This window comes from Podarcis muralis, chromosome 10 (assembly GCF_964188315.1).
Source record: "Podarcis muralis chromosome 10, rPodMur119.hap1.1, whole genome shotgun sequence".
In the NCBI taxonomy this organism is placed as follows: Eukaryota; Metazoa; Chordata; class Lepidosauria; order Squamata; family Lacertidae; genus Podarcis; species Podarcis muralis.
Genome location: NC_135664.1, coordinates 4,696,282 through 4,719,814, shown reverse-complemented (window position 1 = coordinate 4,719,814; position 23,533 = coordinate 4,696,282). Strand labels below are relative to the sequence as shown.

Below are 23,533 nucleotides of genomic sequence, written 5' to 3'. Positions count from 1 at the left end.
AGGTCGTGGTTCAAATCCCTGCGACAGAGTGAGCTCGGTCCCTGCTCCTGCCAACCTAGCAGCTCAAAAGCATGTTAAAATGCAAGTAGAGAAATAGGTACCGCTCCGGCGGGAAGGTAAACGGCGTTTCCGAGCGCTGCTGGCCACATGACCCAGCTGGCCACATGACCAGTCCTGCTGGCCACATGACCCGGAAGCTGTACGCCGGCTCCCTCGGCCAATAAAGCGAGATGAGCGCCGCAACCCCAGAGTCACTCATGACTGGACCTAATGGTCAGGGGTCCCTTTACTTTTACCTTAGGTGTTCTACCAGGAGGCCTTACAAACAGCAGGGGAGAGAAGGCAAGCAAAATGTAAGGGAGTTAGTGAAAGAAACAGGAAATTGAATGCAGATTTCCAAAGAACAGCAAGGAGAGACAAGAGGGCCTTCTTCAACAAGCAATGCAAAGAAACAGAGGAAAACAATAGAATGGGAAAAACCAGAGATCTGTTCAAGAAAATTGGAGATATGAAAGGAACATTTCATGCAAAGATTACCATAATAAAGGACAAAAGTGGTAAGGACATAACAGAAGCAGAAAACATGAAGAAGAGGTGGCAAGAATACACAGACAACCAACATAAAGAGGTACAAAGCAGCCTTGAATTCCTGCCTATTAAAATGTATGCTGCAAGAGAAAAATGAAAATCTTGGAGGTTTCCGACAACTCTCTGTGACTCCAAACCACATGGAAGAAAGAGTGTCATTTATATTTTCTGGTGATATTCCTAAAGTGGCTACACAATTTGTGCTAAAGTAGCCCGATGAGACACTATGCACACGAGACAGAAAAGGACCCTTACCTTGGAGAACCAGCATGTTTTTCAGCGTTCAGGACTGGCGGATGGTTTTGGTCGATACAGCACTGTGGAAAGAATCTTCCACATTTGGGAATGCTGTTGAGGGTAAAAATGCCATCTACATTAGAATCACGGGGTGTGTACTGGGGAGCAACACATGGAGAGATGGAAGTTTATTGGAAAGGGCTGGCACAAAATTTATTGTCAGTAATCTTTTGAGGTTGGGGCAAGGGAGATTGTGGGCAGAAGAACCTCCTCTCCTGGCCGTCTTGTCGTGGCCAGGGAAAATGGTGTGCAGGAGGCAGCAGCAGCAGAAATATGCACTCCAGGCACAGGTTGCACATACAGCCCCCTCCCCAATCCCAGGGATATATTGGGGAAAGACGAGGGCTTTGGATCCAGATCCTGCAATCTGCACCCCCTTTTGGGTCACTCTCATCAGTGGAGCGGTAAGGTTAGGAGATATTTCCACAATGGGAAGGTTTGTGAGGCCAGACCTTCTTCTCTACCTATGGGCTTCACTCTGCAGGAACAGAGGGAGATTCACTCTATTCCATAGCCGCTCAGATTCCCTTCCACAGACCAGAAGACTGCACCCTTAGCTCCTAAGAGATCTGAACAAGGGCATGCAGGAACATCCATGTTACCTGCCACCTACAGAATTCTTGATACACACATTTGTGTTGCTGTAGCATATGAAATGTGGTGCTTATTTGTATCAAACACAATTCCCTCTTGATGAATAGCAAACCACTTTAAAAACTTCTCTAAGTCTCAGGACTGGTGTCTCATGAGACATGGGGGGAAATGGGAAACTTCTATTGCAGTGGGTGGAATATCTATCAACAGACTAGTCTAGGTGTACATTTTCACATTCACTGTCTCCTCTGAGCTGTTCCCAAAACTGAAGGAGTCCTTACTCTTTGAAGCAACCCCACACTGCCATATACAAGCACATCAGTAGGAGGGCTGCTGCTATAGTTAGGACAACAGGAAACCAGTTTTCGGGATGCCAGTAATATAAAGTCTGAATCAGCACTGAGGTGGTAGCCTAGAAATAAACAAACAAGAGACATTTGCAAATCAGAAATGGATATCCATTAGATTTTTCAAAATGCAATATAATCTGGAAAAGAAAATTCAAATTCAAAGTTAATTCCAATTAAACGTGAATATGATTGGGTCCAGAAGGGAAGCATCGTGGTTTATAGAACACCCTGAATAAAAGGCATGTGACATGCTTTAAAGCTTTTTCATAAGCAAAAATGCTCTAAAGAAATCTCAGATTCAGTTAGCCCGGTTTGCTAGTAGAAGTCATTGCAAGACTTCTAGCTAGCACAACGGATGCTTGTGCTAATGGAATGATTATAAAAGTTATGAAAAGGCTTAGAAATTACCGTATATTAATTTGTACTACTGACAGACCTATACTTTGTCCAGTAGGTGGCAGTGTTCCTATGTTAAAAGAACAATTGTGTGTTGTAGAACATGAAACACTTACTGGAGGGGAAATAAGTGAAAACTTAAGTTTCGACATACTCTTGAGAAGTTGCAAAATAAAAGCAGAATATAGTCGTGGGTGTTTTATTTTTCTTTTAAATTTGTGGGTGGTGCAGCATTCTTAGTACCAGAAAAGAAAAGAAAAAACCTAGCTAACAGAAAATAGAAGACATTAATTTCAGATTTCAGAAGAGAGAGAAAATGCACTAATTATATAAAATTAAATTTTAAAAAAAGCATTCCCAGAAAACACCAGCAACTGGTGAGCCCCCTGAAAAATGTGTTCCTGGCTGTTAAGTCGAGATTGTGGCAAATTCTACACATTGTGTAGACATTAGATAGACATTGGGTCTATTTAATCATTGTAAATTATATTATATAAGTATTTTTATGAAAGTGCGACTTATATGTTTTTATAAATAATTATTTTGCATGAGGACCATCTGGACTAAGTATATATGGGCAATATTGAGGGCTTCAAGCCCTGCTCTTGGCTGAGTAGTGAGATATGGAGCCCTCTCACCTTCCCTCAAGAAGCAAACAGTGTGCCTTGGATCTAGACGTGGATCAGTCAGGGGACACAGAGGATCCAAGATCTGCCACTATTTCTGCAACAGGGTCTCAGCAGGGCCCCTGTCTCCAGCATCCTAGAGCTGCCCCATCAGCATGAATGGGGACTTTTAAGCCTCTGGGAAGAAGTATTCTCATCTCCTGTACTGATCTGCAGCTAATCAGAGTAAAAGGAGGTGAATCAGCCAGTGAGCCTTGGCTCCTGGGGTCACTCTGAAGAAAAACACCAAAGAGGATTTGCTCTAGATGCTCCTAAGAACCAAAAACACAACATGATTTCATTTCAAGCGAATGGTGTGCAAGCTCTGCTACAAAGGAACGTCAAGGAAAGCACAACATGAGTGACCCTGAAAGAAGACACTGGCGCTGTCCAAATCATTTGCACATGTGCGCACACAGAAAATAGGAGATCTGGCTAAAAGGCAAGACATGCAGATCGGCACTGATGGTTGCCAGGCAACCCTAATTATTAATATTGTTTAAATGTGAGATTACTGTATAATCTAGGAAGGGGGGGTGGTTATGAGGGGCCTGGCTGTGGCACTTCTGAATCTGCAACTCTACTACTGTTCCCAATTATCTCCAGAGCAGAGTTAGGTGAGCAAGATAATTCTGGAGAAGATCTGGCTAGCTCCACATCCTTATGTCAGTTCCCACCCGCCACCATTAATCTTCTCAGCTCTCTTTGAAGGGCTGCTCTGCCTACTTCTGAGGATTCCCGCCAGAAAACTGCCGCAAACTTAAGAGGCTGTTTCCGCTGTGTCTGCGGAGAGTCACTCAGGTCTCTCTCCAACTGTTCTCTTCGGTGCTCTCTTTCTAGAAAAAGAGGAGCTGGAACCCGTGACGAACGCCTCCCTCGTTCTCTCTTAGGATGGCAATGGCGCCCACCTGAGAGGTCCTGAGTTCCAATGAGTTCCAGCTCTAAAAAAGCCCTGGTTCTCTTTTGACCATCTCTCTTCCTCCTGAGCATTCTCTCTCTCATCTTCATAGTAACCAGCCCCTCCCTCGGGTTGGACTCTGTCTCAACTGCCCCCCTCCACCACATATGAGATTCACTGTTCAGCCTCTTTAGCACTACAACATGGCTTTGCTGAGGGGCACGCCCCCATACTAATCATTTCAGATGAAGACAGTGTGGACCTGGGACATGCTTCGAAATTCAAGCCAGTGAAGTACTACTTCCCTTTCATTTTAAAGTATATTTTAAGATACAGTTCATTAAAGATATCGGCCTTTCCCTTCTTCATTGACTCCCCTTCCCCAGAGATACCAGACAGATGAGCATGTGCAGATCGTCCTGTGTGATAAAACAGGCTGTCACCAGCCTATGATACAGATATTTTGGGGCTATTGAAGTAAACTGGCTGCTATTGGTCAAGGCACTGAACAAACAAAGGATCTGAATACAGTTTGCATGAGTGTCCGATACTTATCTCAACATTATGTCACCATATGATGAAACTAAAGGATTTAGACAGTTAACATCTGCTGTGTCTGTTTTGCCAGTGGACTCGGATGTAAAAGTTCCCTATGAGTGTGGCCAGCTAATTTGATTTCCTGGCTTAACATCTTAATGATTCAGCTGGGTATCTCGTTTTAGACTTACATTATTTATATGTATAGGCACAGGATATGCGTATCCATGAACGTGGCTTTCTGCCCCAGGGAAAACATGCGAAATAGAAGATTCTGAGGGGGGCCTCACACCAAGCAATGGAGCTTAGCTATCAGATCAGATGCTGGGAATAACACACAAGGGATTGATCATCATAATCGACATGGGATTTCTACAGCAAGCCCATAACCATTTGGGGGGATATCCCCCAACAGAAAATCAGTAGGTCCCATGAGGAAGGTCCCCCCTGTCATGGCCACAACTGGCAGAAGACCCAGCAGACCAGCCCTGCCATGCACAACATACCACACACTGACAACACCACCTCTTCTTGCCACCAGACTGGGCAAAGCACATGGTCTCACCATTGTTGAATGAGAGCAGCTCATCAGCTCTCCCATGCGCAGTGCTGTCTAACACAAAACCGCAGCTGGGCATTGCATGTTGGGTAGTTTTATGATGGGCAGCCACCATTCATGGAAGCTGACAATTTGCTCCCATTACAAAACACAGACACTGTGTGCCTTCACACCCACAGTGCTGACATTTCCATCCTGGCCCCAGATGCCAGATGAGCCAGAAAAGGACTGAGGAAGAGACACACAGCATGGCGCAGAGAATCAGCTCCTTTCTGTAATGTAAGCAGGCCTTAATAATATTTATTTTTCAAAAAAAACCTGACCAGTTTTTAACTTGAAAACCTCAAAGTAGATTTACTTGCCTTTAATAAAAATAAGAATCAGGTTGGTTTCCACCAAAAGAGCAAAACCTCCATTGTGTTATTGAGCATATATATAGCAGAGCTGTACAAATTTTAAAAGCAAATGAAACCTCTTAGCAACGGAGGAGTCACAATCCAGATTATCATTAGTGTTTTGAATTTTCAAAAAATACTACTGAAAGCTTTTAAAAATAACCTTATATAGTTATTTAATCACGAACATCTACTTTAGTGACACAGAGGAATAAAGAAAAAGCTAAACAAGATATAAATTCAGTGGAGAGTCTTGTTCATTTTGTTTTATTCCATCTGTTACAGTAGCTGCACTTGTGTTTGGGTGATAAACTAAGGAAATATTGTGTGTGGCATGATATGGGGAGAAAAAATCATGGGTGGGGATAACTTAATAGTATAGAAGAAATTAGCATATTGACAGTTGCCGGTAATTTAACAGGAATTTTACCTGAGTAATGAATCTTTGAGAAACTGATCCAGGGCTGCTCTTCCTATTTAACAATAATAGTCATCGTAAACCTATAAAATGTCTCCAACTGCCCAACACTTTACCTGTAACAGTGACCACCAAAATGCTATTGGGAATCTTAAAAGCAACAGAGCATGAGGGAAAGAGCATTCTCTTGCTGGTCCTCAGCAATTGCTAATCCAGAGAGAGAGAGGAGGGGGAAGAGAAGGTGTCCTGGATTGAGAAATGAACTCTGAGAAACAGAGAAGGCTGCGGACGGCTCTGTGTGTTGTCATCTCAGGATGTTATGTACTGTACCCACTCCCCCTTTGTAAAAGGGGTAAATGTCTTCTGAGCTTCAAAAAACAAACAGAAAGCAAGCCGTATCGCCCACGCTACCCCTAGCATGTATTAGCTCTATACCTCCTCAAGCTTACCAGTGCCTCATTTGTGAGCATAGATGATGCTCTTTTGGCTACACAGGGAATGGCACTCAGAGCCTGAACATCAAAAATAGAGCAAATAGGGCAGCAAGATTGTCACAAGAGCGCCTGGACTAAAATTGTCTATCAAAAACTTCACTCTTGTGGTTTATCACCACAACAGCTACTCGCTCTGGGTTTTAGTAAAGCAAACAGCTTGATTTGTCAGCCCCTAAATGATATTGTGCGTCAGAACAACTTGGCCACAATAAGGAAATTGTGCCCATGGCATGACTATTTTCCACCTTCCCATTTTGACTCTCTGGCACCTTATCTGCATAACGTAGCAATTCTAAAACATAGGCACACTTCTACTCTTGCAAGATTGAATGTACTGCCTTCAGCAGCACTCAAGGGATGATTCCAACAGATTCCACAAGAAAAACGCTTATGTTCGTGTTGGGATGGCAGTGCTGAATTGGTGGCGCATGCCCTTCCGGCTTGCCCTCCTTATAAAGACTTGAGGAATGAGATTATCACCCCTCTTTTATTGTCCATTCCGGGTACAGTGTCCCTTCTCTTGGCAGATCAAGATGAGCAGGTTGCAAAGTTTTTAGCTGGGGCAATCAGAATAAGATCCACCATTTGACTACTGATTCAAAACCCTAAAATGTATTTTATATAATTGACTTTTTATTTCTAGTCTTTGTATATCATATTGTTGTTTTATTGCTATGTTTTATTCATTCAGAGCAAATAGTGAGGCACTCTACCTGAGGCAGAAGATTTTGGGGGAAGCATTTAAGCAGTAGCCATCCGGCGGGTGTTCCAAGGGTGTGACGATGCTGGCACAGTATAAACACACCAGCAGAGCCAGTCCAGTTCTCTCTCCTGTGCATTTGCACCACAATGACCTGGCTGCCACCCCATCCCTCCCCTCTCTGTAAGTCACAGAGATACCAGAAACATTTTGAACTGTGCTCTCCTCTATCAACTGCCCCAGATGTCTCTTGATGTGCTGAAAAAAAGAAGCATGCTTGGAAACTTACGGCAGTTGTGGTTGTTTTTGTGGTGGTTGAAGGCCTGGTTGTTTTCCAGGGAACCACATGCAGTATTACAGTTGCTGTTGTGGACAAGCGGTGAGCTAAACTGCCATGCAGTTCATCAGCCACTTCTATCAGCAGCTGAAATGTGGTGGGATCTTGAATTCCTCGAAACACATCATACTGGAAGTTCTGTGTCGTCATCAAAGAAGGTAAGCCAGAGCCTAATCTCTGAAGTTTGAACCGAGAATGGGTATTGCCTAGAAAGAATGGGGTTTGAAGTACCATAAAAATAAAAATGGCATCCTATTACAATTCATATCTAGCTCTCCAGCTTTCAGAATCTTGCACTTCAGGTAAATATGGCATCTCTTAATAAATGTCTGAATTGTGTCGGGATGATGCAAAGAGCCTCTTAGGCACTGGTACAAGAGAACAGCAGCTTTTCTTCCCTTAAAGAAACGTAGGAAGCAAAAGAGATTGCAGTTTGGAGCAGGTTCCTTTCCCAACGCCAGGCCACTGTTCAGAGAAGAGAGGTGTCTCCCTCAAAGCACAGAAGGTGCATATTCATATATAGCTGAGTTGGTTAGAGCGTGGTACTGATAATGCCAAGGTTGCAGGTTCGATTCCGCATATGGGATGGCTGCATATTCCTGCAGTGCAGGGGGTTGGATTAGATGTCCCTCAGGGACCTTTCCAACTGATGATTCTATGATTTAAGGCCAGATGTGAGGAGCCTGAGGCCCTTCACATGCTGAGGGACTTCAATTCCCACCAGCCCCACCCAGCATGGCCAACAGTCTGGGATGATGGGACTTGTAGTCCAGGAACATCTAGAGGGTTCCCTAGCCTTGATTTCAACAAAACACTCTTGGTGTGTGCTCTTTAGCAACTGACCTACTCCAAGTTGACATATTTCTATGGTTAGAACAATCTCTGGCTTGCTAATATTGTCGTAAGGTGTGTGTTTTTTAGGTTCTAATTTCTGTGCGGCTCCCAAATGGCTCACTTTTGAAGGGGAATACACTTGAAGGTGCTTCACCAATTCTATTCACACAAAAAGAAAGAATGAAAACTAATGAATGGTCATTACAAAAACTAAGCTATATATAGTCTTACCTCCCACAATAGTGTAGCTGAGCTGATGAGGGGGAGAATCTTTGTCTGAGCAATTCAACTGCAAGATGGGTGTTTTAATAGTAGAGTATATAGGTTTGCTATAATAGGGTGGCCTACAGACCGGAGGTTCATCGTTCACATTCTGCAAAAGAAGAAAATAGCAGGTCGCTTGAAAACCCTCTGACAAAAAGTTAGGAACAAGAACATTCTAGCAGGGAGAGCCGCAAGCTCCCAGCATTTCCCTACAATCATTACACAGCAACTTCACAAGTCAGTTTCTGCAGACACTGACACATTAAGCCTGATGGTGGCAGAAGCACTTTTCTGATTATTCAGATTATTCCTAACCTTCTTCAGAAAATTGCAATGTACATATGCACAAAGAATGAAAGTTTGTGTCTTGGGCAACAGGTTTACAGAGTCAATAATTACACAATTATTCAAACTGTGAACATGCATTGCTACATTAAAAATCTTTAGTTCCATACTACAGTGGTACCTCGGGTTAAGTACTTAATTCGTTCCGGATGTCCGTCCTTAACTTGAAACTGTTCTTAACCTGAAGCACCACTTTAGCTAATGGGGCCTCCTGCTGCCACCGTGCCGCTGGAGCCCGCTTTCTGTTCTTATCCTGAAGCAAAGTTCTTAACCTGAAGCACTATTTCTGGGTTAGCGGAGTCTGTAACCTGAAGCGTATGTAACCTGAAGTGTATGTAACCCGAGGTACCACTGTATTGGAAAGCCAATTTGAAGTTCCCTTGTCACACCTCAGAGCAACCTCTGTTGTTGAAACCCTTCTCTCAAAAAACCATGTGACTCTCCTTTCCCAGGTCCTAGATATACTGTAAGGTGTGTAATAAAAACATGATGGCCTGCAAAGCAGCATGAGCAGAAGGCAATTTGGAGTGGGGAAGCTGTGGAGAAGTCCCAGTCACCCCCTCCCCACACTGCTTTGCAACAAAGAAACAGGGTATCAAGCTTTTAATAGATATATTGCCATGCAAGTGTGGTTAGACCTGAATGCTACTGCAGGACACCAGCAGTAGCAAGAGATGATGGGCACAGATGTTTATGGTCTGTGCTATGTGCCTTTAAGTGCTGCTGAGGCTTTGCTTTTTTGTAATTAGCTGCAAGTGGGATTGAAGTGGAGGTTCTGCGTCTTCATTTATTTAAAGCATTTTGACCCTGGTCTTCAGACACAAATGGCTCTGACAGTCCCTGCCCTCAGGTTTACAATCTAAAAGGCATGAAACGAAAGGTAGGAGGATAGCAAACTCAGGCACTACACCTGTTGAACAGCAGCTGAAGAATTAGTGATGAATAGACTCTTAACAGTCCCTGACTGTTTCTGTTGGGGGGGCATTAATCACTAGTTTCCTTGCATTGTCCCCCCCCCCCCATTGTCATATCCAAATTTATTCATTTAAATGTTAAATCGGGTCCTCCCTTAAAGAGGGCACGTAGTGCAGTGAGCCCTGGAAAACCGACACCCTGTGTTGTGGGTGGGTACGATTGGTCAGCCACAACACCTGATTGGAAGTTCCCTTGAAGCTGGCTGCAATCTGGCCAATGGGACTCAGTCCAAACGGTTCGAGGGACCTATTTATGCCCATGCATGTGACCCAGAGCTTCCTCTTTGGGCGCTTGCATTCGGAACACCCGCCCACCTCTCCCCACTTTTAGGGCTTTGCGCTTGAACCTGCTATGCCGTTGTGTGTCGTCTGTCATTGGGACAGGGGCACGGCTGGAATTTTCCCCACTTGGCTGATTGGCTGTTGCCATTTGGGTTTCACCTGCCACGTAGCAAATCATCACAACTTGTAAGGTTGCGGATAGGCTCTGGTTCAGATGATAGGGATGAGAGAACGCTCTCACCATCCCTATGTGAAGGGTGTTCTATTAAAGGAATTCAGGGACTTGATGGTTTGGTCAACCCCCAAGAGGGGGTTGTGCCCGTGCCAGAGTCCAGGGGGGCATTTGGGTAGCAGAGTTAGCCCGTTACCAGCTTTCCACCTATCCAGGTGTTCACCCTTGGTTGACCTGTGCTGGTGCCCTGGGTCAGCGCTACCTGCAAGGCAGGGAGCTAGTCGAACCAGAACCTATGCAACCAGTCACTTTCTGTAATCAATAAAGTTGTGGCCTAAATTCTGCCAAAAACCAAAACCAATATTTGAGTCAAGTGTGAATTTATTTGGGGGGAGGTTTTTGGGTCTGAACATGCAAATAGTTTCTATTTGCCCCCCAGTGATGACTCTTTTGCTACTTAAAATGGGAAGAAAGGAAGAAAGAGGACCAGCGATCTGCTAGCATGGAGAAAGTACGCAAAGCTTTGAGAAGTTTTACCAGTTGCCTATGTAATTTCTTGCTTTACTCTTCTACAGTAAGACAGCCAACGAAACACAAGCTCTGTTTTCTGACAGAAAAACCATGCAGTGCTTTATGGATATAGCATTTTATGCCGCCACTCAGGGCTCAGCTGCAAATCTTATCAATCAGCATGAAGAAAACATGGCTTCTTTTATTGTCTGCTCTCAATTAAAGGAAAATCAATCAATCAGACAGGCTTTGCTCAACATTACATTACAAAGAGAAATGGCCCAGACTGTTTATCTTACTAAATGCTCCATTAAATTATTTGATAAGGTATGTAAAGCTTCTGTACACTTCCCCCGAGAGTTATTTTCTTGGGTACAAAATAAGATACCACCAATCCATAGTTATTAAGTGGATTGACACAGCTCATAGAAAAGCAGGTGATCCATGAAGCCCTATTAGCTGCAGCAAACATGGTTTATTAGTGAACAAGACACAGAACTGAATGTATGACACACAAAAGGGCAGGGCTTTAGCGACCTCTTCATCATGTAGTGCCCTAGAGAAAAGGCTCCAAATCCAGAACATGGTAGCAGAATTGGGGCCCGGGCCCTCTGGGCTTCCATTTCAGACCTGGACATAATGAAATCACCCAGATCCAAAAGAGGTCCAGTATGTTTGGAGGATTGCTACCCCCTGGCATGAGCTGATAATGCCACTAACATGCGTCAAGGCCTGCAGCCTTAAGAACAGACTGAAAAGCAGGGATGAGGATACGAGCTGATCTCCTTTGCTTAGGTTATCACCTGCTCTCAGCATCACGGAAAATGTAGCTCCCGTTTAAAACACTTGCTTAAATCCTATGTTTACCCAAGGTTTCCTGACCTTTTTCATGTTTTGTACACTGCTCAGATGAGGTTGTTGAATTTTCATTGGCTTTATGCAAGTTGATTAAAGATTTTTTAATGATAATAAGCATAATTCAAGGGTTTAGCACAGGGAAGGGAAGGTAAATATGTATCTTTCTGTCCTCTGTTCCACTCCGTCTTGCTCCATTACACGATACAGGGGGGTGGAGATTTCCCAATCACTTAGGGCTCTCCCTGCAACGCCTGACAGGTCCCTAACTTGTATTTATAGTTAATTTGAGCCTTGGTGCCTGAATTACAAACTGGAACCATAATTTTAAACCCACACATTTGTACCTGATCATTTCATTCATGTTTTGTTGATAGAAGTTTTATTGCTAAGCCTCCATTCATCAAAAGAAGTCTGATATCCATTTACATAGCTTCTATAAGGAAGGCCAGAGTCTCAGAAGGTCTTTGCTCCCACTCAAAGCATTTTAATAATACTCTCTGATTTTCAAGCCTCCCACGATATGATATAAGACTTTTTGCAGTGTTATTAGCTGGGAGCTAAATTTACATCAAAGCACTATTGCTAAATGCCCACACTGGAAGGCTCCACCTGAAATGTTGCTTCTATTACCGCCTTTATCTACATTGCCGTTATTTGTATTTTCATATTCACTTATGTCTGCATCTTCTTGGAAAAGTGGCGTTGCCCAAATGGAAATGAATTGTGGAGGAGCCTAATAGTTTGTATTGTGTTTGCTATTTCAAGCCTTCATTTCAGGAACAAAAGTGGATGATTTAGGAAGTGGAGTTTTTGGAAAGTTTTAGGAATCACATGTTTGTTGCGGAAGGTGAAAGTTGGCAGGAGGCTTTGGAGAGCTGGCTGGGAGAAAGTGTGAACAAGAGGACATGGCAAGGAGACCCACCACAGCAGGAACCACCACCACCGCTCTCCAGGTGTTCTCAACTGTACTTCTGCTGTCGTGGGAAATCATAATTCTCCATAGTCAATAGCGGTTTGCAAAGTGATGGGAACCACTGTTGGTGATCCATATGGAGACAATTTGGGACTTCTAGATTCCACAACGCAGCCCTCGAGTTTAAGGAACTCATTATCACCCCCGTGTCCAAAAAACGTGAGATGTGTCCCTCTGCATCACTCAGTTCTCAGAGGTCACTCAGAGGTCACACGGGACACGACACAATGAGAACGAGGCTGCACCACGAAAGGTACATTGTCTCCAATACAGATAGTTTAGATTTAATTCTTTTCTGCTGTTCTATAATGTAATCATGATTACTTGAGTGAAAGTAGTTATTTGCTGATTGACTTTACTAGAAGTGTTTCAGAGCATTCATTTGCAGCGCTAAAACATATGCAGCAGCATTGTAGAGCTATAGCATTGCCATATATGTTGACATCACTGGAGAATAATATCCAGTGGTAGATATATAGCCAGTGCTTTTTCTAGGGGGACACAGGGGGATCCATACCCCTAAACATGTTGTGAATCTTTGTACTTTTGTCCATTTACTGTATTTATTTCCCCCGATTTGAACTATAAAATGGTGGTTTTTCTTGAGTCAAAATAAGAGTACACCTAAACATTTTTAGAGGGGAAAAAGCACTGGATATAGCCCAGGGCCCCCTCACCATAGGTAACTCTCATTCCTCCATTACATTACAGGTGCAGATTCCCAAAAGGTGTCCGCAGTAACAATCAGGAAGCTCACATTTGGCTATCTCTGTGCAGATCTAAATTGGCTTAACTTCTAGCAACTCCACTGCAGTCCAGGAGTCTCAGACTATTTATAGAATACAATTCTATAAATTGGACGTGCTTTGAAGGCAGAGAAAGATCAAGATAAGATTTTTGCATCTGAGAGGCATCTTCATTGTGCAAGTGAGCAGGATGATATCATTTTTCTTCTCAACAATTATTGTTTTCCTTCTTAAAATCTAATCAGCATTTTTCTTTTTAGAAAACAATTCCTCTTCCTATTACATTTAACTACGTTTAGTGAAGAAGGCAAAGGTGTTGTTGTCATGATGTAATCCCAAACATGAGAGTTCCTGGATTTCTTCTATAATTACACGGTTTCCAACCTATAAATGCCTTTGTGTTGATTAATGGCATCTGTTTACACAGATAATTAAATAATTTATGTGCCCTGCACCTTATCTTTAAGCAGAACAACACTTTGAGCATCATTTTAATTGTTCTTTGAGGGTTGTGTGATACATGTGGTTACAATTAATGGAAATACAAACAAAGATAAATGATAGCTACTGTAGCTTTTTCTGAGAGGTCTCTCTTAACTTGATAAGGCTATCAATGACTACAAGCCATCATGGCTCCAGTATTGGAGGCAATGTGCAGCTGTATGCCAGTTGCCACAAGCAATTTCCCCTAAGATTTTGTATGCTATTTTCACTAATGTGTGCATTTTATTCACACTTTCCCCTAATATACACATTTTTGTACATATGGATTGGAGAACTGCATCACAAAATATGGAGAACTGCGAATTTCGAAGGATTATCATGTTTCAGTTTCCATATTGGTTTGAGAGGTGTGAATTAGCTATTTACTCATTAAAATGCAAACAAAATCAAAATTCTCTCCCATCCCTATTTGGGCATGAGGTAGGTTTACTCTGGGCAGGAAAAAATGCAATAACCATCAGCCTTCTAAAATCTGAAAGAAAGCCACATTTACAAGGGTGAGTCATTGCAGAGACAGATTAGGAGTGTGCATGTTTTGGATTTTTACTAGCAGGGCTTTGTTATTTAAAGCCATGTTTGGGTATCTGAAAATATTAAAACATAATCTCCAATGGCCACATAATGATAAGTGAATATAAGAAACCTTATTAGGGCCATGGACATTACCCATTGCACTAAGAATCCCATTGATGTGGTCTGTTTCATACTTAACGGCTTCTGCTAGAACATAACAAACGGATCTATGGCTGGAGATTTTCTTCCCCAAGCCATTCCACCCCACAAATACGTCCAACCTGTGCCTGAGGCGCTAAGAACATCAATCCCACAGAGACCCTGAGTCAGCATGAGGGACGGCGGATGAGTCAGATTCAAAGTCTCACTAGGAATACATCAGGCAATAAACAGTGCTTGTGGGTAACCTGCAAAAACCATTGTGTGACCCCACCAGTACTGTTAGGCTTACTCCTTCACTGATTAACTATAAACTCGATAGGCTCAAGGAAAACACTACAGCATTAGGAAAACATGACTGAGGTTGGAGCTTCTAACATTTGGAAGAACTATTGGGCTGGACTTTATGTGCCCTAATACTAAGTTGGCCCCCTAAACAAGACTATATACTTCAGCCTATTAAAAGAAAGAAAAGAAAATAAATTTCTGGTGGCATTCAGCTGAGGGTGCATTCAGATATAGGGACTATTGGGTTAGTTTTCCTGGTTGCATGTTGAGGTCCCCAAGCCACCCCAATAACTTAAACATCACACATAATTTTTGTTTAAGGTTTTTTTGGCATAATTTTGGCCACAACTTTATTTAAATACATAACTGTGAGTGGTTGCTTAGGCATTGGTTCCGACTATCTGCCCCCCTGTCCAGGGACAGAACTGACTTCCGGATTCCAGCGGAAGCCAGTCAGGGAAAACAATATTGGGGGGAAATGAAGCTGGGCAGCAGACCCTCACCTCTCCCCGCATGCTCCCAGAGGCTTGCACGGCTCAAGCCCAATGCCAGGGACTTGGACGAAAGCATGGCAAGCCCCTGGATTCCTTTAACGGAATTCCCTTGCAACACCAGCATTGGAGGGGTAGGCACTTACCCCTCCACCAACCAATTTTTTAACCAATGCCTAACCGCAAACCTTACAAGTTGTGATGATTTGCTATGCAGTAGGCAAAAACCAAGTGGCTCCAGCCAATCTGCCAAATGGACAAAATTCCTACCGGGCCCCTGCCCCCAAAGTAGCTGACCCCATTACAGGCATAGCAAGGTCAAGCACAAAATCCCCAGTTCAGGGAGGGTGGGCGGGTGATCCGGTGCATGCAGCAAAAGGGAAATCCCAAAGCTGTGTGCCCAATATTTAAAACCTTTGAGCCCAACCCACAAATTGGTAACATCGAAATCTCCCCAGAAACACAAGTACCCAATCACAGCCTGTGGCCACCCAAACAGATCTGCCCAGCAAAGGTGGGGTGGCCTGCTAGACCCCACCGCAACACGTGCTCTCTATTAAGGAGAACACACTTTATAAGGCTAGTGCTGCCTTTTGGGTTTCTAATGTTCTTTTTGCATTGCATTATCTCTTACATTATTGCATTGTATCTTTTTGATCAATATACTGCCATGCCACACTTTTATTCACAACAGTGGGCATAGGATGACACATCAGCAGACCTCATTTGACATGTTGCCAGCCTTTATGCTCATGTGCTTTTCTGTTCCCCCAGGTGGGAAAGAACTGACTGGTGGAATACCAGCCCAAATTTTGCAACATGGCATGATCTATGAAAGCAGTGGGAACATTATACCGCAAAACTCCCATGATTTGCCGAGTTCACAAAGGTGCAAACAGATTTTTGCCTAAGATCCAGGACAAAGTGAAGCCTTTCAGAAATCCCGGTAATGTCTGGAAAATTCCAGACATATGGCAGTCCTAACCATGCCACAGACATAAACATCAGCAAGAAGATTCAGTGCATGGATCCACAACTCATGCCATACGTTTGTTCATAGTCAGTGATTTCATTGAAATTGCTCCTGGTTTATGTATGAATAAGTGGATTTGATTGCAATACTATGACTCTGAAATTGTTGACAGTTTTTTTGATGTCTAGATTTTAAAGATGGGAACAATGTGATGGTGAAGGAGGTTCTACTTTGTGCATCTGCATCTTTTTCTGCCAGTGTGTACAAGTGTGCAAGAGAGAGGGAAGAGATCTTTCTTATAAAAGGTAGAATTCAAACTTCATTCAAGTGACGGCAGTGACCTCAGCTAGCATCAGTTACTGTTACTGTTCTCAGTTTTAGCCCTTAAATGTACATATGAAATGCAGCAGAGATAACTGTCTCAGGGGGCTGTTACAACCCACATGAAGTCATGCACTTTATATGAAATTCCTGTCATGTAAGATGTATTTGGATCAAGTTCACCAAGAAACTTCTCTTTGTTTTAAGAAAGATGAATCTATGACTTGAAACAAAACACTAAGAGAATGAGCAAATTACTAGACTATTTTAAGTTTTTTAAAAAATATATACAGATAATCATTAAAGTGACTGGTTAATCAGGAATTAAATGGCTGAAAAGCCTGTCTTTGGGTGGATCTACACAGGAAAAAAACGCTATAAATAAGTCAGAAATTAAATCATTATAATAAAAGAAACAAACGCTATGTGAAAATCTCATAGGAAATTTGTTTGCTCTGTGGCGTCCTCTGATGTTGTATGTTTGTAATGCATTCAAAACATTGTGTGTGTGTTTTACTAATGTAGCTGAGTCCTTTAAGAGATGCCTGAAATTCGCAAGTGAGAATGTCTCCTGATTCTTTGCTGGAAGAGTGTTCCCCAGCATGTAATCAGCGACTCTAAATGTCCAACTCATTTTTCTGTTCTCACCTAATTGCATATAATAATCCTTAAGGAATATAATGAAGAATGAACAAACAAGCAAATAAATGAAAAGAGGAGCTGAAGTTATTTGGTACAGGGGTGTTGCTTCAATTTGTCATGTAATCAATTAAATCTAATTTGTGCCTTGTGTCTCTGCATAATACTTGGTTATAACTTTTAGGCAAAAGGCTACTTCAGCTGTCAGTTTAGAGTGAGCTGGGCTCCATATCCTCCTCTGACACTGATTTATATTGAGCCATTAACTTCAAATAAGGCGAAAGCTGACTTTAAGCAGACTGATCGTGTGAGCTTAAAAGCAAATCCTTTAACAATGCCATAATTTCCCCTAATGAATATTTCTTGTCTCTAAAATGCTGCTTTCTGTTAAAGGAACAAAGCACACACACCCCAAAGCCTCTGCTGGGTCACTGATGTAGTTTGACACAATAAATTGCCAGTCCCCAATTCCCATATTGTATAATGCAAAAGGAGACATGGTTATTGTCTGTTAAATAAACATTGTAGAATAAATGCCCGGCCATATTGCTCACTCGTGCTACAATGTCATCACTGTGTCGGATTCAACATAAGTACCATAATGCATTTTCTTAATAGTAGCTTTCTTTGGGACATGCAGAAATGGCTGCTGTTTTCTGTTATCGGGAGAAATGGCATCAGGCGCGCAAGATAGGCCTTTTAAGGGCTAACAGTCACAATAATTAAATTGAAACATTACATCCAGAGGTGATACATCTCTATGTATGAGATGCTGAGGACCAATTAAGAGAGGGGTAGCCATTGCTCTCGTACTGTGAGTTTCCTAGAGGCTATTTATTTACTATATTTTTAGGTCGCCCTTCAGCAATGCTGTCAGAATGGCTTATAATAAAATAAGAAAACCCACAATTTGAAAACAATCATCATTAAAACTGGGTGATAACCAGCATCATATAACCAACATGCTCACATCTAATTGATGCATGAAGGGGTTAATAGAGTAAGCTGTCCTCTTCCCATCACCTTGGAACTAGGTAATCATTTGCTCTCTGTCTACCTGATGAACTCACAGGGCTGTCTTAAGCATATGGGGTGCAAAGATCTGCCCAGCGCCCCCTTAGGTTGCCCAGTCCCAGGTGCGCAGGAGGGCGGAGCCGGCTGACTGCCTCAGAGTCTTGCTGGCTTGGTCGCCCCCGAACCCACGGCGCAGAGCCACCCGCAGCAGAAGATCCCACCGTGGCACTCCGACAGATGGGCGGGCTCTTCCCCGGACTCAACTCTCAGGCCCTGGACTCTCGGCCTGGTTCCCCTGAGAGTCCGGTGCCTGGGTGCCCCGCTTCCCTGGCGCCTATGGGTAAGACGGCCCTGTGAACTCAGCATGGGAAAAGGTTTCAGCTGGTTGCTCAAACTTAGCCATTAGGCTCTCACAAGTCATACTTGTGTCCCTATACCTATCATTTAGGAACTTTCACCATTTTGTAACCAACTAAGTTTTATTGCAGATACAACTTTTCAGACTGACATACGGGGAAGCAGATGAACCAGACCTCTGAAGCATTTGTAAGTAAACCATTTTTAACCAACCAAATGTGATATTTTTCTATGCTAGGGGAAGTAGGAAACATTGGAAGGAAATTGGAAGGGTATATTATAATGGTCTAACAGCCTGTATTGCTGCACTTTACTGCATATTTTGTGATTTTAAATCACTGCTGGGGTCCCTCACCAAAGACTACTTGCTGCAAACCTGGATCTTAGCATCCAGGGAATTCTCCTTTTTATGTTATTTTTTTCCTAAACCAACAAAAACAGTAAATCACTATTTTAAAACCCACAATAAAGCAAGACACAGCAGAGAAATTAAAGGGGGGAAATTCATTAGACGCTTAACCTACTAACATAACCTGTGGCAGTGTTAGAGCTTTAATGTCTTAGTACCTAAGGAGGCTTCAGAGGGGTCTTAGGGAGCTTTTGGAAATTTGTATGATAGGGGGCAGCCTGGTAAATAATGATTCTCTTACCTGGTGATGATGAGTCTCTCAAATGGAGAAACGGAGGGTGTAAGAAAAGAGTATACTCTGTGGAGGCCAGGTCTCTCTTTCTCAGGGAGCCCAGGATCCACGGCATAGCTGTCAACTTACAGATTTGAAAATAAGGGACCAGCAGCCTTGAAAATAAGGGACCAGCAGCCAAAATAAGGGACCTGCAGCCTCACCTGTTCCAGGCACTCCAGTCTTCCTGTCCTCCTGCAGTCTGGTCAAACTCATGCTGGTAGCTTCGAGAACACTGTCCAACCAACTTTGTAGCCAGAGGTTCAACTGAATAGAATCTGAATCACATGCACCACAAGGCCTATGCAGCCTCAACTTAAGATGGCTCCTCGGCCTGGCTTTGCACTGCAAAGTTTGCAGCAGCACGTGCAACAAAATGGCGTCCAGCATTCAAAAAACCCCTCAGCTTGCATTAACTAGCCACACACAAGGCATGCAAGCTCCACCCCCCAGTCGTTCTTAGACTTCTTATTGGGTGAGCAACACAGCCAAGCAACACAGCCGGAGCCTCCCTCCTCCCTGGCTGGCAGAGAGGGAGGGAGAGGAGCTGCTTCCTTTGAAATTTAAGGGACATTTAAGGGACATCCATCAATAAGGGACAGCAGCGGGACATGGCGCTGGAATAAGGGACTGTCCCTTCAAATAAGGGACACTTGACAGCTATGATCCAGGGTTGCTGGATCATGACCATCACAAGCCTGCTGGCTGCGTGGGGGTGGGGAGGTGGTGGGAGTTAGTTGAACATCATCTGAAGGTCTTTGCTATCCCTGGTAGAATCCATTCTTCTTCTCAGTCAATAATCTCTTTATTCTAGTTTCTGCTAGTTTACAAATAAGCCATGCTCAATATATTATTGTAACTGCTTTACAACAGATACATATAGAATCAAATGCTCCAAACTTCCCCAAACAAACCCTTTACTTACCAGAATGTAGACTGTGACCATAGCAATGCTAGATCTCTGCCGGACGGGGTCTGGTTCAATATCATTGTCCAGGTCAATAGCTTTCACCCAGAGAAAATACTGAGACTCACTTTCTCTATCAAGCATGTTCAAAACTTTTATAATACCTGGCATGGACACACACACCATTAAATCATTTTTTAAAAATACATTTCTATTTTTTTGAGCAGAAAAATACATTAATCAACCTTAGCGTACCAATAATGAGATCCTTTAAAACTTTGTTTTGTGAGAACAAAAGAGAAGATGCTTGAAAGCTGCTTGAACAGCATCCTCAAACTCAGTGGATTTTGCATAAGCTCACATATTGAAGATTCAAAGTCTTGTACTAATGCAAATTTCCATGAAGGCCTTTTTTATGAGGGGTGAGGGGGCTGGCAGGGCAAAGAGCAGAAGGGCAGCCTATCAGGCGCTGGATCCTTTGCCACATTTTAGGCAAGGGCATGGCAGGATTCAGCATCTTACTAAAGCAATAGGATGGCAAACCTCATTGACTGTGGTCAGAGAGGAGGAATCTGTGGCTCTTCAGCTCCCATCAGCCCATGGTCAACAATCAAGGGGCGTGGGAGTTGTAGTGCAACCACATCTGGAAAGCCACAGGATCTGCGTCTCTTCACTAGGTAGTGCCAGAAAATCCTGGATCAGATAAAATGGTGTTACAGCATGATAAACATTACGGAACAGCACACATGACAGATTTACTTTCACCCTGCCTTTCCCCCTGACAGGGCTCAAGGTCGCTTAATGATGAAAACAAGAATCACTATAACGAAGAAGAAAAATCATTAAAATATGAAACGTCAATAGAATCAAAACTATTTAATATATAAAATCTGTTTAAAACATACAAAAAATTCCAATAAAAATAGCATGGCACCAGCCCCACATAGAGCACATTGCAGTAATCCAAACATGATGTAACTGAACTGTGTGTCACTTGGCCAAGGAATGGGCGCAGCTGGTACACTAGCTTTAACTGTGCAAATGCCTGTTTTGGCTTCTGACTGACCAAGAGCATCTCTGTCTTGTCTGGATTAAGTTTCAATTTGTTCACCCTTCTCTGGTCCACTACTGATGACAGACACCAGTTTAGAACCAAGACCACTTTAGTAAGGTCCAGGACTGAATCTTGCCTAAAACCATGTTCTCTTCTTAACTCCAGTAAAATGCTGGATGAAAGCTAAGGCAAATTTTCTTCCTGTGGCATTCATTCTTCTTGAGCAGAGAAGCCTTTAAAAGAATTGGCAATACCTGTATCTGGCTCTATATAAAACTTAGGAGGATGTCCTGCACCATCGCCAACAAGTGTGTGCTTCAAATTATTGAATGGCCAGTCTTCGTCTGTAAAGGCGACTCTTCCAACCACAGTGCCAATGCTGCTGTTTTCAAGCACGCGGAATATATTTGTGCCAGTATGAGGATCTATTTCATTAGTACGGGTGACTTTCACAATAACCCTAATTGTGCCTGAAAGGGAGATTAAAAAAATAGAAGAACAATAAACAAGTTTCAAAGAATGTTGTTGGAGAACTTTGCCTCATAGATTGTCTGCAGTGTAATTGCTATAGGATTATGATCTGACTGCCATGAAGGTGCCTAGGCTTGGACAGAATAGGGCTACTGGAATCAGAAGGATTAAAATTCAGCAGCCAGGTGTGTCAGCTAGGTCTTGCCTACCTAATGGGCCAGAGTGGCTGCTGAATGCTTCCCCAAATCAGCTGGATCTTCCTTGAGGGCTTCAAAAGGGGTAGGTGGTATACCTCCCTTCTCTTTTCCCATCTCCCATCTCGGTCCCTCTGCCCAGGCAACAGGAGAACAATAGAAGTTGCAGTTTTGCTCTGGACATCTAATCCTGCCAAGGCCTGTTAGTGGCCCTGGCTGGCATCTTAAAAAAACACACCATGAAAAGCCTTCAGTGGTGATTGCACTGCTTAGTAGTCAGAAGGCTTATTTATACAGTCTTTGCACTTGTCGTCCTAGCTGTGAGCGGTCCCCTTCCTTTTATGTCCCTAGAACACAGACCCTTCTGTTTGTTAGAGCTGCTGCAAATGAAGAATCCCTGATCTGGACCTTGTGCAAAATAGAAATGAATTTGCTCTCCACCACAAGAATGAGTTTCAAAGCTTCACTGCAAAACAGTCTTAACATATTTGCAAATAAACATCACAAAATACAAAATAACACACTGCTCTTAAACAAGCAAGTAATGTGGTCCACTCTTCTTTTTAGTCCTTCATGCAAACCACAAAGCCTCAGTAGGTAGTCCTTCTATGAAATTCCCAAAGTGACTGAGATTCCCATCCCTCTTGGATGTTCCCTTAGTGCTGTACAGCAGGTGTGGGGAGAAGAGTACAGGGGTTCCTCTGATTGTGCTAATTTGGGGAGGGGCATAAAGGCTTGCCATTGAGAGTGGAGAGGTGACTGAATTAGAACAAACATTTAATCATCTATGTTCCCATCACCTGCAAGGGTAGTGGTATTTGTTTCCATACTAATGATAGAATAATGAGAATTACACTCTGATTGAGACTGCATTTTTCTGATAACAAAAGTGCCAAGAGCTTTCGGTGGGGTATCGTATTTTTTATATTCCCTTTTCGGCTAGTATTGCTGCAACACTGAGGTTTTAGGGTGTGCCTGGCATACAGCGATGAAATTGGATCCTATGGTGTTGGAGAAAAGAGCAAGACTGGGATTCATGGGAGGGAAAGAATATGGAAGGAAGACAAATCTAGTTGATGGAAGATGGTTTAGATGCCTACAAGCTTCCCCCCTTTTCAGTCCTTCTCCAAAAATTCTGATCCCAGAGAAAGCCCTGTTTTCAGTCCACAAAACCTTCAACTGCTCTTTTATAAATGCCAGATCGGTGCTTCAAAAACAACTATTATTACAGGATTTTACTGAATGAGCCAGAATTCAAATGTGGGTGGCAAGAGCTATGCATCTTGTGGGGGGTTGACAGGTAGAGGGAATCTTTTATTTCAGTTTTTAATCACAGTGAATTGTTTTCCCAGGGCACTCCAATCACAGGGATTTGGGAGAAGGATTGAAAACATTTCCTTTTCATGTGGCTTTATGCCTTTCTATGTCAATGGAGATAGAAGCCTGTCCAGCCCCGGATTCCTGGGGTAACAGGGTCTTTGCTGAGAAGGTGATCTTCCTTCACATGAATCTAGATACATCTAGGTCTTCCACATGCTCAGGACAACTTACGTGTTTGTGGTGGCTCACCACCATCAGAAACTTGGATCATCAGTATATGCTTGAACTGCATTGCGGCAAACAGATCAGAATCACAGTTTAGGTGCTGAGGACCAACCTATAGGGAAAATTTATATTTATATTGCTGGGAAGGAATTGTATATATCAGTTGTACACAGCTTTTGCTATTGGGCGAACTGAGCCCAAGCTAACAAAATGAATTTCAATAGAGAGAAATGCAAA

General features: G+C 42.9%; 1 protein-coding gene across 1 annotated transcript; it reads right to left on the bottom strand.

The window, feature by feature from the left end:
* Positions 1-1,282: 1,282 nt before the first annotated feature.
* Positions 1,283-23,402, bottom strand: LOC114605500 (cadherin-related family member 4-like). Its single transcript, XM_028746850.2, has 6 exons — positions 23,303-23,402; positions 21,341-21,556; positions 20,051-20,196; positions 8,294-8,435; positions 7,181-7,434; positions 1,283-1,891 (listed from the first exon to the last, which is right to left on the bottom strand). The coding sequence occupies exons 1-6, from the start codon at positions 23,361-23,363 to the stop codon at positions 1,757-1,759; spliced, it is 954 nt and encodes a 317-aa protein (XP_028602683.2). The 5' UTR covers positions 23,364-23,402; the 3' UTR covers positions 1,283-1,756.
* Positions 23,403-23,533: the final 131 nt, after the last annotated feature.